The sequence below is a fragment of the Podarcis muralis genome, chromosome 6, assembly GCF_964188315.1.
Source record: "Podarcis muralis chromosome 6, rPodMur119.hap1.1, whole genome shotgun sequence".
Classification (NCBI taxonomy): domain Eukaryota; kingdom Metazoa; phylum Chordata; class Lepidosauria; order Squamata; family Lacertidae; genus Podarcis; species Podarcis muralis.
In genome coordinates this window covers 100,738,908-100,759,026 of record NC_135660.1, presented here as the reverse complement: position 1 = coordinate 100,759,026, position 20,119 = coordinate 100,738,908, and the positions used below count along the sequence as shown (strand labels likewise).

General features: G+C 45.2%; 1 protein-coding gene across 18 annotated transcripts in view; it reads right to left on the bottom strand.

Moving 5' to 3' along the window:
- CCDC91 (coiled-coil domain containing 91) overlaps nt 1-20,119 on the bottom strand; it is a 143,253-nt gene that overhangs the window by 97,136 nt on the left and 25,998 nt on the right. For 17 of the 18 annotated variants that reach the window (XM_077930843.1, XM_077930844.1, XM_077930848.1 and 14 more), the window contains 2 exons: nt 12,921-13,115; nt 12,293-12,397 (listed from right to left, as the gene is read on the bottom strand). In XM_077930843.1, the coding sequence (XP_077786969.1) occupies nt 12,293-12,397; nt 12,921-13,115 (300 nt within the window). The remainder of the gene's footprint in view (nt 1-12,292; nt 12,398-12,920; nt 13,116-20,119) is intronic. The other variant, XM_077930852.1, reaches the window with a different exon arrangement.

Below are 20,119 nucleotides of genomic sequence, written 5' to 3'. Positions count from 1 at the left end.
CCTAGCTACTGTTGTCTATGCTCTGGTAACCTCTGGGTTAGATCACTGCAATGCGTTCTACGTAGGGCTGCCTCTGAAGGCAGTTCGGAAACTTCAGCTAGTGCAGAATTCAGCGGCCAGGTTTGAGCATATTACACCAATCCTGGTCTGATTGCACTGGCTACTAAGTAGTTTCCAGGCTCAATTCAAAATTCTGGTTTTGACCTATAAAGCCTCAGGACTGCAATACTTCAAGGCATATCCGCAACTCAGCGTCCTTTTGGCTTTGGCCCAGCAGCTTCATCAGCTCTGGATCTACTTGTACTTGTCCTCTGCTCTTCCTCAGTAGCATGTTGGACGCCTTCCGACCTGAGGGGCTCATCTTCCAGCGTCATAACTTTTATATGCCTGTTGTCTTTGTCCATGGAGTTTTCTTGGCACGGATACTGGAGTGGCTTGCCGGTTCCTCCTCCAGGTGGATCACATTTGGTCAAAACTCTCCACTATGACCTGTTCATCTTGGGTGCCCTGTTTGGCATAGTTCATAGCTTCTCTGAGTTATTCAAGCCCCTTCGCCACGGCAAGGCAGTGATCCATGAAGGGGAAACAAATAAATAGATAGATCTGATTTTGTCTTCTGCAGCATTAGCTACCCCTCCCAGTTTGGTTTCATCTGCAAATCTGGAAAGCATCCTCTCAATTCCTTCATCCAAGTCATTTATAAAGATGTTGAACAACAACGGGCCCAGGACAGAACCCTGCGGCACCCCACTTGTCACTTTTTCCCAGGATGACGAGGAACTGTTAATGAGTGCTCTTTGGGTTCAGTCAGTCAACCAGCTACAAATCCACCTAACAGTTACCTCGTTCAACCCACATTTTACCAGCTTCTTCACAAGAATATCATTGGGACTTTGTTAAAAGCTTTACTGAAATCAAGATACACTATGTAGATAAACTATCTCCACAGCATTTCCCTGATCCACCAAGTTTGTAATTCCATCACAAAAAGAAAATAGATTGGTCTAGCATGACTTGTTTTTGAGAAATCCATGCTGGATCTTAGTAATCACAGCATCCTTTTCAAAATGCTCACAGCTCAACTGCTAAATTATCTGTTCTAGGACCTTCCCTGCTTTGATGTGAAGCTCACTGGTTGGTAGTTACCTGGTCTTCCTTTACCCCCTTTTTGAAGATGGGGATAACATTTGCCCACCTCCAGTCTGTAGGGACCTCACCTGTTCCCCAAGAATTCTCAAAGATAATAGACAAAGGCTCTGAAATTACATCTGCAAGCTCCTTTAGTACCCTTGCATGCAGCTCATCAGACCCTGGAGATTCGAATCCATTTAAAGCAGCTAGGTGTTCCCTTACTACCTCTTTTCCTATCTTGGGCTGCAGCTCCCTCCTTATGTCACTTATTCTGTTATCACCAGGTTGGGCATCGCTTTCCTTTTGGGTGAAGACAGAGGTAAAGTAGGTGTTGAGAAGTTCTGCCTTTTCTCTGTCATCGAATAGCATTTTTCCATCTTCCCCACACAGAGAACCTACCACTTGCTTGTTCTTCCTCTTACTTTGGACATAGCCAAATGAACTTTTTTTTAAACCTCTCTTGCAAGCCTGAGCTCATTCTGAGCTTTTGCCGGCCTGACCTTCCCCCTGTTGGCTACTCGTTGGCTCCTCCTCTGTGATTTCCTCTTTCTTCCATTTCTTATACATGCCCTTCTTAACCCTCAGCTCATCTGTAAGCTCCTTATGCAGCCACACCAGCTTTCTTTGATGCCTCTCACTTTTCTTTCTTGTTGGTATTGCCCGCATTTGTGCCTTCAATATTTCTCCTTCTAGAAACTCCCATCCTTCTTGGACTCCCTTCACATTGAGTATTTCTGACCATGGGATCACACCCAGTAGCTCCTTCCGCTTTTCAAAATTGGCCTTCTTAAAGTCCAGAGTGCGTGTCCGACTACACTCGGTTTCTCCTTGGCTCTGTATCCTGAAACCCAGGAGAACATGATCACTTCCTCCCAAGTTTCCAAGCACGTCCACTTCAGCAATCAGTTCCTCCCGACTGGTGAGGACCAGGTCCAAGATAGACAATCCTCTTGTTGGTTCTTCCACCTTCTGAGAAATGAAATTGTCAGTGAGGCAATGGAGGAATTTATCAGACCTTACACTCTTGGCAGAGTCTGAGTCCCAACAGATATTGGGGAAGTTGAAGTCCGCCCTGATTACTATTTTTCTCCTTTTTGAATGCTCTAATAAGGCATCATCCAAGTCTTCAGTCTGGCTTGGTGGTCTATAGCAGACACCCACAGTAAGGTCATTGTCATTTCTCTCCCCTGCATTTTTTACCTATATGCTCTCAATCTGCCTTTCCTGCTCCAGGTCATGGATTTCTTCACAAGTGTACTCCTCTCCCCTTCCTGTTTAGTCTATCCCTTTTGAACAGGTTATACCCCTCAATTCCTTAATGAACCTATTTAACAAACCTAAGTAAGGCATGCCCACTGTCTATGGGCCCATGAATACGATTATTCTCCTTCCTCCCATTGTTCCCCTTCCTCCCATTTTATCTTCACAATAATCCCTTGAGATAGGCTAGACTAGAGACTGTGACTGACCCAAGGTTACCCAATGAGTTTCATGGCTGAGTGGAGAGTTGAATCCTGGTCTTCCATGATGTAGGTCTAACATTCTTACCACTACACCACACTGTGGAGAAACTATGCTATGAAAACAAAATTTGCTATGAAAATTGAATAAAAATGTTAGCCGGAAAACATGGATGTTTAAGAATTTCTCCAGGAAGTCAATAATGAGGACAGACGCACCTCTTGAAGGAGGGCATTCCACACAGGAAACTGCCACTGGAAAGGCCCTATCACAGCTCAATGGCAACGGGACAGCCCCTGGTGGCAGCACCACCACCACCACCACTAAGACCTCAGCTGCCAATCACACTTTCTGAGATGCTTGATCTTGCAGGAAGTGCTCTTTTAGGTACTTTGGTTCCATTCCATGAATTGGGCTCAATAGCTCAACGGCAGCCAGTGCAGTGCTTTAAGGACTGGTGACATACTTTCCCATAAGGCTGTCCCACTTTTATCAGCCTAGCAGCCACGTTTTGAAATAGCTGCAACCTCCAGTCTGTCTTCAAGAACAGTCCCATATGCAGCGCATTACATAAGTCCCGACAGGTCACCAGAGCTGGACAAAGCTGGGTAAAGCAATTCTGGGCTGCATCAATAGGAGTATAGCATCTAGATCAAGGGAAGTAATAGTGCCACTGTATTCTGCTCTGGTCAGACCTCACCTGGAGTACTGTGTCCAGTTCTGGGCACCACAGTTCAAGGAGGACACTGACAAACTGGAACGTGTCCAGAGGAGGGCAACCAAAATGGTCAAAGGCCTGGAAACGATGCCTTATGAGGAACGGCTAAGGGAGCTGGGCATGTTTAGCCTGGAGAAGAGGCGGTTAAGGGGTGATATGATAGCCATGTTCAAATATATAAAAGGATGTCATATAGAGAAGGGAGAAAGGTTGTTTTCTGCTGCTCCAGAGAAGCGGACACGGAGCAATGGATCCAAACTACAAGAAAGAAGATTCCACCTAAACATTAGGAAGAATTTCCTGACAGTAAGAGCTGTTCGACAGTGGAATTTGCTGCCAAGGAGTGTGGTGGAGTCTCCTTCTTTGGAGGTCTTTAAGCAGAGGCTTGACAACCATATGTCAGGAGTGCTCTGATGGTGTTTCCTGCTTGGCAGGGGGCTGGACTCGATGGCCCTTGTGGTCTCTTCCAACTCTATGATTCTATGATTCTAAGTCAGGGCCCTCAAGGTCTATGTTAATACACAAGAGAGCAGGCACCTCAACCTCATTCAGGTCATCACCTTGCTTCATGTGATGCTCCTGAATGAAGTTAGGTTGGCAGAACTCAAGAGCAGAACCTCTTAGTAGTGAAACCAACTTTTATGAAATGTTTTCTCCAGAAAAAAATGAGATGGCACACCAATATGCTGCTTCAGGCTTCACTTGTTTGGTAAAGACTGGTTTTATATTTTAAGCTATTTTGTAAACCTCATTATATGCCACTTCAAAACTAAATTGTTTATGGTGCCAAGGTTTTTGCTGAAATACATCAATAACAATTAAAAATCTTAGCCAACGTATTTTTGAAAAAGCTAATTCAATTATTTTATCTTTCAGATTTAGTTTGATTTTTTTCAATGCTTATTAACTGTTTCTGCTGCTACTGTGCTTTTTTCCAGACAAGACAACATTTTTATTAACCTTTCTGCTGCTATTAGTATTTATTGAATTGCTGACTTTTGTTTGTACGATGATTTTTCTTCTATGAACCAGTTTAAGTTTCTCTCTTTTAAAGTAGCATACAAATTTATTATTATTGTTGTTGTTATTAGTTAAATATAACTGATGAATTGTAGTGACTAGGTAAAATACTCTTTCACTATGACATGGAAATAAAATGTCTGGTTGAAAGGTCTCAGGGTCCATAACTGCCAGCATATGAATTACTGTGTCATACAGTAATTCACATCAAAAGTCACGTTTTCCTTTACCTGGGAAAGCTGGTATTAATGCAATGAGTTTGACAGCAATTTTCTTAATTTTAAGTGATTATGAGTACAAACATTACATTTATTTACATTAGTCAGATATCATTTTATTACTGCATATTTAACTAACACAGATTAACACAGATTAACTAACACTATATACAAATAATATATATTCTCTTAAAATATATTTTAATTACAGTGATGCCTCGCAAGACGAAAAGAATCCGTTCCGCGATTCTCTTCGTCTAGCGGTTTTTTCATCTTGCGAAGCAACCCCATTAGCGGCTAAGGGGATTAGCGCTATTAGCGATTTAGCGGCTTAGCGGCTATTAAAGGCTTAGCGGCTAAGCTGTTAAAAGGCTATTAACGGCTTAGCGGCTTTGAAAAAGGGGGGAAAGCGGGGGGGGGGGAATGAAGCAAGCCCATAGGGAAATTCGTCTTGCGAACCGCCTCTGAAACGGAAAACCCTTTCGTCTAGCGGGTTTTTCGTCTTGCGAGGCATTCGTCTTGCGGGGCACCACTGTATTAAAAACCTAATTTATTTTGTTTTTTAAGACACAATTTAATTTTATCCACCCAGATTCCATCTCTAACTGTCCTTTGAAATAATTGCATCCAACTTGAAACTGTTAATATCCAAATGTTTATGGAAGCATAAATAACCTTCTAAAGTTAGAAGAATGACTCAGAATGCTACTGAACATTCAAGTGTCTAGACACCTAATGCTTTAGCTACTATTCAATAACCAAAGCCTGGAAGAAACGGAGTCCTGGCCATATCCTTTGTAATACAGTAGCATTAGATCTTGAAGTCAGACTACATTTACTGGAAGGCTCATCTTCATTTCAACAGAGATGGAACTGCTCTTTTAAAATTGGTGGGTGTCATGTCCTGCTCATTTCTAGGAGTACACTTTTAAAAAGGGATAGGTAGTTACCACTGTCCCCTTACTGTAACTCCTCCAAGACAGGGGACCCCGTTTTGCTGAGGAACCTGTTCAATCTCTCCGTTGGGAATGGAGAATTCAAATTCCCCAGGATTCAATTAAATTCTGACTAGTAATGTTGCAAAATGTCTAGGCAAATGGAATATTTGAACTACATTATTACAGCAGTTTAGAGGATTAAACTAAGAAAGGTATTTCACATTGCACTTTAAGGAAGAAATAAAAGATAGTCCTAATACTCACTGCCATTATCACCACAAGTAAGGTTTTCTAGATGCTCAACAAAGTTTCACATAAAGTTTTCTAGATGTTGCACATCATTGCCCCCACAAACAAGTCTACAATCTAATACAAGTACCGTATTTTTAGCTCTATAAGACGCTCCCAGCCATAACACGCACATAGTTTTGAGAGGAGGAAAACAAGAGAAAAAAAATTCTAAACGAAACAGTGGATGTATGATTTTTGTGGTTCATGCTGTGGCCACAGGCATGTGATCTGACGGTGAGTTTGGGGTAGCCCAATGCAAAAATCCTGAGGATCCATGTGGATCCGTGCTTTGTAACCACATTTTTGCACCACTGCGGCCCCAGGCAACAGTGGGTGCGTGATTTTTTTGGTGCAAGCTGTAGCCATGGACATGCTATGTGATCTGATGGTGAATTTGAGGTGACCCAGTGCAAAAATCCTGAGGATCCATGTGGATCCGTGCTTTGTAACCACATGAATGAAGGAACTGTCAGTAATGTATAGTATCTCCAATACAGTGATGAAGGAAGAGGGGGGGGAGCTCACACTTGTCCTAGGCAAAGCAGCCAACTCCTATAGGCCTAGGTGCCTTCACCCCCCATTAAATATTTGAGGGAGTCATCCTCCCCCCATGCTGATGGGCATTACCATTCATATAAGGTATCAGTGTGCATGCACTTTGTCTTGAGATCATTGCAGTCTGTCAGATGGGGCTTACCTGCCCCCCCCCAATATTTTATTGAAGTTGGAAGAGGGAGGGAGGGAGGGAGGGAAGAGAGATGGAGAGCTCACATTTGTCCTAGGCAAAGCAGCCAACTCCTATGGGCCTAGGTGCCTTCATCCCCCCATTAAATATTTGAGGGAGTCATCCCCCACCCCCCATTGTGGTATGTGAGTGGTGCTTACCTGGCTGTCCCCTCAATATTTTTTGAAGTTGGAAGAGGGAGGGAGGGAGGGAGGGAGGGAGGGAGGGAGGGAGGGAGGGAGGGAGGGAAGGAAGAGAGAGGGGGAACTCACATTTGTGCAGCTGCCTTGCCTCGAACCGGAGCAAAAAGAGGAGGAGGAGACTCAAGGACACGAGCCTTGTAAGCCGCTTTGTTTGAATTTACCGGTGAGGTGCTGGGGGAGGGACGGAAGGGGATGCCCTCTTTGTCCCTCCTTCCGGCTCATTGTAAAGAAAGCAGAGTAAGAGCCGCTTACCTTTGTGTAAGGGAGAGCCATAGAGCAGGCAGACACTGAGAAAGAGAGGCTGTCTCCCTTTCCCCACCTTGGCTTTTACACGCTGCGCGCAGCTCTTGCCGGCTTCCAAGCTGCCTCCCTTCTCCCACCTCGCCAAAAAGCCATAGAGCAGGCAGACAGGAGGAAGAGAGGCTGTCTCCCGACACTCAGCTGTTGCTCAGCTGTTGCCGGCTTCTCAACGAGCCAAGCGGAGGAAGAGAGGCTGCCGAACAGCCAACAAGAGCGGCTCCTCCTGCCTGCATTCGCTCCATAACGCGCGCACACTTTTCCCTTTACCTTTTAGGGGGAGAAAACTGAGTGTTATGGTGCGAAAAGTACGGTAACTCACAACTTATGCACGTTTAACATGTACAATTTCAGTTTTATGCAACTGAAGGCAAGACAGTTGAAATTACACCAATTAAAGGCACAGAAGCTCTTTTTGTGCAGGGTTTTCCTGCAGAGTAAAGAGCTTTTACAGTAAGCTCTCAGACTTCCCTACTACATTCTGGGAGGCTCTCATGAGATCTCGCTGGAACTTGGATCTCACAAGGGCCTCCCAGAGCCCAGTGAGCAAGGAAGAGAGCTTTGCTTGGTGGACAAGACTCTTTTGACATGATGGCTTTGGAAGATAAGATTGGGGGCAGTTTCAAAGGGGTGCAAGGGGGTAGTTTGGGAATAAATGTTTTTGTGTATAAGTGCAATCCCCAGAATATAACCCCTAAATTATTTTATTTTATTTCTATACTGTCCATCTGAGGATCACAGCATGGTTTACAATATAAAATCACAAAAATACATAACATAGTAACAAACAAAAATAACACACACCCCCAGCCAAAATGCAAGTTACCTGTATAAACAATACAACAGAAAAAAGGGATAGAGATAACAGAAAAACAAGCCAGGCATTACTTTTTGTAAGGTTACATAACATGAAAACAAACATTAAGGTTTATTCTATTTGTTCTTTAAGGCAGTGATAACGAATTCTCAGATGTGCTAATATAGATGTCTACACCACTGGCTTTAGATATTGCTGCTGCTGCTCCATAGTTTGTTTATAGATAGCAAATTGCAATGACCCGGCTTGAGAACATGATCTTAAAAAAACATGATTTACATGACCCTAGAAGAGAAAAAGACAAGTGAGTCTTGACCGGGAACCGGCCCCTAAACCTACTCCCAGGCCACACCCCCGACGGCATCCCATTGGCCCACCAGGGGTGGGCCAAGCCCACAGTTACTTGGGGGGGGCACCCAGCCAGGTGGCCCCGCTTAGGGCCGCAAACTCTGCCCACCTGTTGGGAAGGGGTGAGTGGGAATTGCTTATGAGCAGCAAGCAGCCCTATGATTCACATGCTCCCTCTCTTCTATCCTTACACTAGAGGTTTCCAACCTTTTGGAGTCCACGGCTCCCTTAACCAACTACCTTCTTTCTGCAGTACCCCTGTGGGGCTCAGGAGCCCAGTTATGTCACCTCCTGCCTGCAGAGCGAGCAGCCTCTCATCCTTTTTCAGACACCCTCCCTTGTGGAGCGTTACCTCAGCCTCCTCTCCCCTCTCCTTGGGTGTCCACTGGGCAGCCGCTGCTGCCGCCTTGTCTCTGAGCTGCCCCTCCTGCCCCAAAGAGAGGTGCTTCCTCACACGGACCCACAGGGGCATGGGACTTGTCTGTCCATTCCCAACAGCAAGGGCTCATGGACTGGCTGGCTGGGCTCCCTTGCCTGCCTGCCTGCTTACTCTGAGGCCGCCTCAGCTCTTGGCAACCAGCACCATTCCCCTGCGGCGCTTGTAGCCAAGGCTGCTGCAACAAACAGTTGTGCAAGCCTTTGGGAGGCAGAGATACGAGAGGACATCAGAGGAGGAAGGGAAAGAAAAATGGGCATAGGCCAGTGTTGCCCATAGCACCCCTGGCCATTATTTGTGGCACCCCAGGGTGCCATGGCACACTGATTGAAAATCACTGCCGTACACATTTGAGAAGAGGGGAGCAAAAGCTTCTTTTCACTTCCCAAACACCTGGAGGGCACCACATTGGTTACCCCTAGTTTAGAAAATCACCTGAAGTGAGCTAAAGTTATCTTCATGTTCCTAAAAGAAGTTTCTACATAGCAAAAGTAATACTCCAAAATGAAGAACTTCAAATACTATGGAATATACAAACTGACCATTTTAAAGGCAGGAATTTTGTGAGCATTTTCATAATGGATCACATTGATCAAATCATTGCTCTAGTCCTAACATAATTCTGGGTTGTTTTTTCATATTTAGTAGGAGACCTTCATATTTAAATGAAACCTAAAAGAGGAGGAAAAGCAATGTATGCTTAGCATTTCTGAGGCAATCACTGGAAATGGATCTGATGGCTTGACACCCTCATTGCTGGATACAGCTGGGATTGAAAGATGCTAGCTGAAAGGAGCCCAGGCAGTATTAGAAAGTGTACAAATTGGAAAAAGTAAATTTTCTGCCAGTTATTGTGCCCTTTAGGATTTAAAGTCATTCCAGATACATTCTAGCATTAGGTAGTGCTATATTTATCTATTCTTTTCTATGTGCTTCTTCATTAATCTACTTTGTTCAATACACAGTTTGCTGTATAAGTTGAGTTTGTGGCTCTGGGAGGTTTGGGGGGGGGGGAATGTCACTGAATAAAACAAGGAAAGGAATTCAAAAGCACAAAGACATGCCAAAAATAAATTGAAATGTCCAGGCAGAAAAACTGAACAGAAGTGGGCATATGCATAAATGTGTTTAATCAACTAGCAAAAACAAGGCTAGAAACTAAGAAAGTACCCTTTTCCTGCTACTTTCCTCAATGCACCATATTTTCAAGCTCTTCTATGACCTGCAAAAGTTCCTGGAATTTCATTTATAAATTTAGTGGCAGGTATAATAGGTAACTTTTTAAACACCCATTTTTCATTATTAGTGTTCTGTCTCCTCTATGTCTGCACCTAAAACCAACCTAAATATTTTGTTAGAAGATGATATTTAACACGATGTAAGTCATATTACTTTTAAAAGAAAACATACATTTTCTAATACTCTTAGCCACAGAATGTACCTACCTCCAAGATATATTTCCATGCTGTTCATATTCATGTGCACTAAACGAAACAACATTGTTCTACATTTTAAAGTTTGATTTCAAAAATTCATGCTTTTCAACTAAGGGTGGAGCTGAATACATGGGCTGATCGATGACCAAACTAGGTGTGATGGAAGCAGGTCTGCCCTGTTAACGTGCAGGTTAAGGAAGAAGTCTGATTTGAAGAGCAAAAGGGGAAACACAAGTTGGTTCAAGTACTGCTTAGACCTCACCTCAGCAATTTCTCTCTCATTTTTCATCTGAAAATTTTGCTCATAAAACCTGCCCTCAACCCACCCTGATTCAGATAAGACTGAATCTGCCACTTCCAGGAACACCACCAGAAAAAGATCCTGTGAAGTAACCTCAAGAACTAGGTGGTGCTAATCCCAGATGGGCCCAAGATGACCAGAATGGAAGATCAGCCATCACTTTGTTTCTTCACACAGATGCATATATAAGGGGCTGTAAATGACAACCAAGACCCATCTCCTATGTTAAGGTGATATGGCAGTTTTGTCATATAATCTGTTAACCTCCCTCCCAAAAGCTATGGTTAACCTCCAAGACTTTAGTATTTTGGTTGCCTACAGGATAAATTATAATAAATCTAAATCCTTATTTCTTAAATTTGACTCCAACATACAACTTGTGACATGTCATTTAACTGGAATTAAGATTTCCCTTTCTCTTCAATATATAGATGTTTATTTACCTGGGAACTTAAATGATTTACCTTAAATTATAGCCTGGTTAACAATAAGATTAATAGGGACATAGCCTGATGAGCTAAATCCAACCTGTATTTTGAAGGAAGAACTGAATTCCTAACAATGATGGTATTGCGTAAATTAAGTTACTTATAAAAGTATTCATATGCCACCAATACATACAATATAACACTGTGGTGTACAACAATAGAAACAGACAGAAGTTATCATTAAAACGATTGGCTGATCAAAAAATGTTAACAGTTACATAGGCCTATCTACATAAAAGTTGTTCTTGTTTCAAGTTTTACCTATCCCTATTCCTAGATCTCTGATTGCTAAATGGCAAATAGCATTTAATAATCTTGGACTGAAAAATAAACTGACTTGTAAATAGACTGGCTTGTAACTTTTTTGTACATGAAATTTTTGGGGCTTCCCACAGCTTCAGCTTTAATACAACTTAATTACTTTTAGCCTAAATAACTTGTGCCTATTTAGAGAGGTATTTGGTTGAAATAATAGGTAGATACAATGAAAGGCAACCTTCACTTCTCTTGGTTTCCTCCATCGCCAGCTCTGCTTTGTTGTCTTGGCCACCATGCTGGAGCACTCACAAGCGGCCTATCGCTCCATGGGCTGATTGTGAGTCATTAAACATTCCCCCAAACAAATGCTGCAGAGGCCGCTCCAAAAAAACGACTTTATAGCATTACTTTATGGGATCATTTACCTTTACCTTTTTTACATAGGGCAACAGGTGTCAAAGCTGGTAACAAGTGGCTCTCAGACACCCATGACATCACTTCCACACAAAGAATATTTTCAATTTATTTACTGAATGAAGACATTATGTACTCAACCTTTATGGGCAAATTATGCCTAGTATGGAGCAAATGTGAAAACATGAATTTGAGTCATGTGCCCATCTAAGTCATACTCAAAGTAATCCCACTGAAATCAATGGACTTAACCAATTCATCCATAAAATTCTGTGGGCATACTCGAGGAATGATTTAGTTGCATGTAACACACAGATACCAAACAACCTCTCTGGGCTTCCTTTGAATCTGTTACCACCAAATAATGGAGAGCAGCCATTGGCAAAATAATTATACGTTCATTCCAGACAAACACCGTCAAAGGGAAATACCATATGATACTTCCAGAGAAAAGAAAAAGATTAAAATTTTGAAGTCATTGTTACAAGTTCTCCAAAGCACTGAAAAACTGATAGAAATTTAATGTTTGCCTATGAAAATGCCAAACAGCTGATGGGATGCATTTTTTGGTTTTGGTTTTTGGGGGGAGGGTTAACCTTGGGAAGAGGGGACCCATGGCTTTATGTTATAAAATTCAGTGGCAAGAGAGCTTCTACTTTTTTAAAGTCCTGTTCTGAAAGAAAAAAAAATGTTTTTGAAACTTTCAGGCAACCATGCAAGTCACTGAAAAAGAAAAATGTGTATTGGACCACATATTTAGCCTTAGGGAAGTGGTGAGAGAAAAACAAGTTACCTGAAGCTTGTTGTACTGATCTTCATGTGAAATCAATTTATCCTCCTTGTGTTTCAGGAAATCTGTTTCCAGAATCCTGTATTTTTCCAACAAATCTTCTAACTCCTAAAAAAGATTTAAGATTAACATGAAGAAGTACTGAACCTATTTTTAAATTCTAAGCCAGACTTTCCACAAAAAATATTAAACAATTAAATATTAGTCAACTTTTGGGCAAAGAGAGGAACTGATAAGCCACTGAATTTAAGGGTTTTTTAAGCTCAGCAGAATTAACAGTATTAATATGATATTCACCAGAAAGCAAATATATATATATATATATATAGAAAGAGAGAGCCCCTACAACATATTCCTAGACTATCAGCAAAATAACATTTTTCCACCTTGTTCTCCGAAGGATCTTGACCTTCTTTCCTGAAACTTTCCAAATAAGTCAAACTGAGTCAGACACCCAGCATGGAAAGGAAACCAAAATGGTTAGATTTGGGCAAAGCAAACAGCAACTGAGGACAGGATCTTGGACTGGAAAGTGTTAGACAAGTCTAACTATAGGTGATGTTGCCAGCTACAACCATAATGAAATTACCCATAGATTTCAAAGGATGACGCTGAGGAGTTTTAGTTATACCTTTTTTATTCTACATTTTTCTTCATCAGCAGCTTTAAGTTTAACTTCTAGACTTGAAAGTGTTTGCTGAAGTGTTTCTTTATTTGCTTCATCCAATTCTAGTTTCCTATCATTTTCACTTGCTGTTTCCACATCTTCAGTTACACTCAGACAGGAAACTGGCGCATTCAAAGAAGGATCAACTGATAATGGAACCTATTTTATTGAAGGTACAAAAATGCATAGAAATGACAAGAGATAAAAATTACAATGAGAAACCATTTCCATAGCAATACCTTCCTGAGATGCAGATAATAAAGGTACATGAATATATATATATATAGTTCCAGGCTTGTCTGAATAAGAGGGATTTTCGCAATGAGCCAATGAAGCATGCCACTAATTGTGTGTGTCCAAGGTGACTTTGGACCTTGGTTTCCCAAACAGCAGAACTTACCCAATGCAGTCCCTGTAGCAAGACATTTTTGAAACTGAGAAGAGTCTCAAAATCAGCATGGCACAGGAAGTCTGCTGCTGAAGGGGGAAAGTGCCAAAAATACCACTGGGTTTCTTTTAATTATTCTAATGGATTACATAACTATAAGAAAAAATACAATGACAAAAAGAAAATGCAATATTCTTCTCAAGCTGGTCAGTATCATAGCTTCCATTTCAAAATGCACAGGGCGCATTGCTACAGATCAAAGAGAGAAACAAAATTTTGGCTCCAACCCACCTAATGTGACCTATGACTACAAACTATCAAAAGCAACAGTACTTGTGATGGGATGATGAGCTGCTTGTGCGTAAAATCGTAATCCCTCAGAGTTTGTTCAAGCCCACAAACTTCTGTCTGTGACAGAGCCCCTCAGACATGGCTGCTCTAGTCACTTGCAGATTCCGACAGTGGTTGCTTTCGAAATCGTTTCCAGCATAACAGCTCCTTAACGGAAACACGTCTTCTGGACTCACGACGTGACAGTTTCCGGCGAGGAGTGGGTCTCCCTATGGGAGCTTCAGATACCCCCCCACTGCTCTCGCTGGAAGAGTCCCTGAGCCCTCCCTCCTGCTCGCTTTCCCTCAGAGATTCACCTCTCCCCTTGCTACTTCCTGCTTCAGCTGCTGAGTCTCTCCCAGCCTGCGTGAGCCCTTCCACCAGAGACCCACCACTCCCCCTGCTGGTTCCTGCTTCAGCTGCTGAGTCTCTCCCAGCCTGCATGATCCCTTTCACCACCGGTTCCTCCGATGGCAGTTCCCTGACATCCACCTCCCCTCCAGGGCCCCCTTCACCCCCTCCCGTTCCCTCTCCTCTGGGTGGTGAGGAGGTAAAACCCTGAAAAGAATCCTCTTCATCTTCAGACGTCTCGAACATTTCCCTCCATCGGTCTCCGTTCTGGCTCGCTGACTCCTCCTCCTCCTCGGAATCTGTGAACCCCTCCAACTCCTCTTCTTCATCAGTGGTGGCAAAGTATTCCCTCCGGAACCTCGCTACTGGCTGAGGTTTACTTGGGAACCTCTGATGAAAAGTTTCTATTAAAACCTCGTCATTGACATCCTCCGCCATGACCCAGGTGTTTTCCGACTCCGGTTCCCCTTCCCACATTACCAAATACTCTACTTGATCTCCCTTCCACCTGGAATCGAGGATCTCCGCTACATGGTAGCTTTGTTCCCTTTCCTCCATTGCCGGTCCCCGAGTGACCCTCCCTTCTCTGTCCCCTTTATACGGTGACAGCAACGACCTGTGGAAAACTGGGTGCAGCTTCATGTGGTTCGGTAACCGGAGTCTGAAAGCCACTGGGTTGACCTGTTGCGTAACTTCAAATGGGCCCAGTCTTTTGGGTCTCAACTTCTTACAACCCCCTTTGAAGGGTAACCCCTTGGTTGACAGCCACACCTGGTCCCCCACCCTAATGGTTTCACCTTCTCTTCTGTTTTTGTCTGCCTGCCTCTTATATTCCTCCTTGGCCCTGTCTAAATTTAGCTGTAGCTGACGATGGATCGCTTCCATTTCTTCTACGAACTGTTCGGCAGCTGGAACACTCCATCTCTCCCCCTCCCCTCCTGGGAAAGCCCTGGGATGACACCCGTAATTAGCCAAAAGGGGCTCATCCCCGTGGACACGTTCTCTGCATTGTTGTAGGCAAATTCCGCCAACGCCAGCTTCTCCACCCAATCATTCTCTCTATCATTGACATAACACCTCAAATATTGCTGGAGGATGCCATTGGCTCTTTCTGCCTGCCCGTTGGTTTCAGGATGCCGGGCAGTCGAAAAATTGACCTCTACATGCAGTAAGCTCATGAGCTTCCTCCAGAACCTGGAAGTAAATTGTTTCCCTCGGTCTGAAACCACCCTCAAGGGGGCGCCATGCAACCTAAACACATTTTCTACAAACAATTTAGCTGTTTCTTCTGCCGTGACAGCATGTGAGCAGGCTACAAAGTGGGCCATTTTGGTTAACAGGTCTACCACAACCATGATGGCTGTTTTCCCTCTGGACTTTGGCAGATCAGTCATAAAATCTATGGCCACTGCTTCCCATGGTCTTTCAGGTGTGGGTAGCGGTTCTAATAACCCTGCCGGCGCCCGCCTCTCCCCTTTGGCTCGCTGGCATTGGTCACACCCTCTCACATACTCCCGCACATCTTCCCTGACCTTGGGCCACCAAAATTCCCTGGTAACCAGCCACATGGTTTTGTGTTGCCCAAAATGCCCTGCTGTGGGGCTATCGTGCAGCTGCTTGAGTACCTTCTCTCTCAAATCACCTTCAGGTATATATAACGCTCCCTTGTAATACAACGCCCCGTTTTTCTCCTCAAAACCTCCGGGTTTATCTCCCTCCCTCCTGAGACCCCTGAGTTTGTCCTGGGCGTATTCATCATTCTCCGTTCCCTCTACCAGTTCTCTTTGCCCCACCAATGCCGCCCCACACACCCAGCGGTCCTCTGGAATGACATGTCTTTCTTCGGGTGCTCCCTCCCCCTCCAAATATTCAGGTTTGCGTGAGAGAGCGTCCGCCCTAACGTTCTCTGGGCCTGGCACGTAACAAATCTCAAAGTTAAATTTGGAGAACTCCTGAGCCCATCTCAACTGCCATTGGTTGAGCACTCGTGCCGTTCGCCAATACTCTAGGTTCTTGTGGTCAGTGCACACTTGCACCTTATGTTGTGCACCAATTAGCAGGTGCCTCCACTTCCGGAAAGCCTCATGAATAGCAAGAAGTTCTCGATCATACACCGTGTAATTCCTCTCGGATTTGTTCAGTTTCCGCGAGAAAAAGGCACACGGTCTCCACTCTGACCCCTCCTTCCCTGGCTGCAGAAGAAGCACCGCCCCTATGGCTCTGTCTGATGCGTCTGTTTCGACCCTCATCTTTTTTTGTAAATCCACATGCAGAAGTTGTTCCTCCGAGGCAAAGGCCCTTTTCAGTTCCTCAAAGGCTCGCTCCGCCTCCTCAGTCCAAACGAATTTCTTCTTACTGCTGAGACAGTCCGTAATGGGCACCGTCAGGTGGGCAAAGTTTCGAATGAACTTACGATAAAAGTTCCCAAACCCTAGAAACCTCTGCACATCCTTCTTTGTTTTGGGTGTTTTCCATTCCAGCACTGCCTGGACCTTGCCGGGATCCATGGCCAATCCCTTGTCTGACAGGCGGTACCCCAGAAACTCCACCTCCTTGGTATGAAACTGACACTTCTCCAGTTTCACCCACAACCGGTTGGCCTGCAGCCTGCTCAACACTTCTCTGACGTCTCTTACATGTTGCTCCTCATTCTCAGAATACACCAACACGTCATCTAGGAAGGCCACACAATTCTTGTACAGTAAAGGCCCCAGTACGTGGTTCATAAAAGCTTGGAAGCACGCCGACCCTGCTTGTAATCCAAATGGCATAACTAAGTATTCAAATGCCCCTAAAGGGGTGAACATGGTGGTTTTCCATTCATCCCCTTTCCTTATACGTATCAGATTGTACGCCCCCCTTAGGTCCAGCTTTGTAAAAATCTTTCCCTTCCGCACCCTGGTCAAAATGTCGTCAATCCGGGGCATTGGGAAAGCCAATGGTTCTGACACTGCGTTTAACCCCCTGAAGTCACACACCAGTCTCGGCTTGTCCGTGTTTTTTTTATCCACAAAAAACACTGGGCTACCTCCCACCGCTCTGGACTCTCTGATGAAACCTCTCTTCAGGTTCTTGTCAATGAACTCCCTTAGCTCCTGCATTTCTCTGTCTGACATGGCGTACAACTTGCCTACAGGAAGCTGTGCCCCAGGGAGTAAATTGATTTGACAGTCAAAGGGTCTATGCGGGGGTAGTTGGTCAGCTTCCTTCTCGCTGAACACGTCGCTGAGATCTGCGTATTGTCGTGGTACCTTCACTTTCTCCATTACTTCCGTCCCTGCTAGGGTGGCTTGGGCCCCTGCTGAACCCTTTCCCCCTTTGCAGTGTTCTAAGCAATGTGCTGAACTAAAGGAAACCACTCTCTGATGCCAGCCCACCAGCGGATCATGTAACGCTAGCCAGCTCATCCCCAAAATAATAGGGGCTCCTCCCAAGGTGGCCACATTAAACGCTATCAGTTCGGTGTGCCTTGCCACCTTCATTATCATTGGGACGGTCTGCAAGCTGACTTCTCCTCCCAACAACTCCCTGCCATCGATCGTGGTCACCTGCAGGGGGTTGCTTAAAGGGATAGTCTGTATCTGGTGTTCAGCTGCAAACTCCTTGCTTATGAAATTGCAGGAGCTGCCCGAGTCCAACAGCGCCTTTATCTTTAGGGGGTATCCGTTTTGCAGCTCTAGCGACACTTCAATCACTAGGGCAGGTTTAGGAGGTTCCGGCGTGGGCACTTTCACTGCTCTTTGGCCTGGCTGCTGTGCCCCGACGGTGGCAACCAGGCGTTGGCTTTTACTTGCTCCGGTTTTTCCTCCTCTCTACCCTCAACAGCTCCCACCATCCCTTGCCATTCCTTCCTCTGGGGGCAGACTCTGGCAAAGTGACCTGGCTGTTGGCAGAGATAGCATTTCCGGGCGCCTTTTCCCTCCTTCTTTCCCCCTTCACTGGGCTTTGAAACTGCGCGCGCGCTGTTCCGATTTCCATCGGCTCTGCCGGCGGGAAAGTTGTTTCTGGAATGTCTGGAATGCGGAACTCCTTCCAACGTTCCCCCTTCCCTTCCCGCCTCTCCAAAGCTCTCGCCTCCTGGCGCGCTCCTATGGTCAGCGCAGATTTGCTCAGCTGATCCATAGAATCCGCCCTGGGACCCCTGGCCAGTTCATCTTTCACCACTGGAGCCAGCCCTTCTTCAAATAGCATCTGAATGGGTTCCGCCGATAAGTCCCACCCCAATCTGTGAACCAACATGGTGAATTCAGTCCAGTACTCACGGACAGATCTGCTCCCCTGTTTGCAAGCCATTAGCTGCCTGCGTACCACTCCCTGCTCAATATCACTGGAAAACATCAGATCCATGGCACGAAAGAACTTCATTGTGTCCTTTAGGATGGCACTATTCGTTGCCATCATGGGTCTCACCCAATCCCGTGCTCCCTTTTCAAGATGCCCAATCACGTAAGCCACTCGCGATTCCTCGTCAGGGAATTCATCAAACTGCACATTGAGGGCATATTGCATCTCTGTTCTAAAGGCATGGTAGTCCTTGGGGTCCCCCCCAAACTTCTGCACCAATCCTGGTACCTTCCTGGGGAACTGGGTGGCTTTTCCCCTCTTGTCTGCATCCTGCGCCCTTCTCTCCTCTAGCCTTGCCGTCTGCAGCGCTAGCTGGATCTCCAACGCCCGGTAGCTCTCCTCCAGGCTTGGCCCTGCTCCAGCTCCTGCCTGCCCGGTTCCGGCTGGCTCGCTCATGATGCCTTCTCCTGCACAAACAGCTTACAAAGACTGTCGGAATGCTGTGATGGGATGATGAGCTGCTTGTGCGTAAAATCGTAATCCCTCAGAGTTTGTTCAAGCCCACAAACTTCTGTCTGTGACAGAGCCCCTCAGACATGGCTGCTCTAGTCACTTGCAGATTCCGACAGTGGTTGCTTTCGAAATCGTTTCCAGCATAACAGCTCCTTAACGGAAACACGTCTTCTGGACTCACGACGTGACAGTTTCCGGCGAGGAGTGGGTCTCCCTATGGGAGCTTCAGATACCCCCCCACTGCTCTCGCTGGAAGAGTCCCTGAGCCCTCCCTCCTGCTCGCTTTCCCTCAGAGATTCACCTCTCCCCTTGCTACTTCCTGCTTCAGCTGCTGAGTCTCTCCCAGCCTGCGTGAGCCCTTCCACCAGAGACCCACCACTCCCCCTGCTGGTTCCTGCTTCAGCTGCTGAGTCTCTCCCAGCCTGCATGATCCCTTTCACCACCGGTTCCTCCGATGGCAGTTCCCTGACAGTACTTAATTAAAGACATGATGGTGCAGTTGTAGCACTGATTTCAAATGGGCTCCATGGTTGCAATAGGGTGCTGCAGCTCTGAAACTGAAAGAGGTTAGCACTTGTGACCAATCTTTTTTGACCAAAGGGTTTCACAACAACCCCTCTAAGGGCTGTCTGCCAGCAGTGGGCATTACTAGCCACCATGACACTTTTGCACATGCATGCATACACACGCAGTGCATACCTATGCAGAGACATTAAAGAGAGCCAAGGCCGCACACTCCTCAGTCAACCCGATGTTTTCCTGTTGTTATTCTGTGTCTCACAGCTACAATAAACCTACCATTAAAATGGTAGGTCATTTCTTCGTCAGAAGGCAAATGGGCAAATTTAGCAGGGGGTCAAATACTTTCCCCCCCTCACTGTATCAGCAGAGAAGCAGGAGCATTTTTCATCATTGTGGCTCTCAGCCCAGGAAGAGGTTTACATTGAAACCCCTAAAACAATCCCCCCCCCCTTTTTAGCAGAGATTTCAATTGCCCCTCAGATCCTCAGGTATGGGATTGACCGGAAAGTAGGGTTGGCTGATATATCATCCAAAACCGGTCTGAAGTCCGTATCATTATATAAGTTTCATAATTTTTGACCTGACAATATATCACAAATCATTATGTGTGTGTGTTTGTCTGTGTGTGCTATGGAAACTCATAATGTGAGGAAATCTGTAAAGCCAGGAAATACTTCTCTTGATTCCTGCAACTCCTGTTAACTCTGCCGGCTCAGCTTTCCCTGGCCTCATGCAGGCGGCAGCAAATTAAAGAGCAGGCGCAGGCAAAAATCAC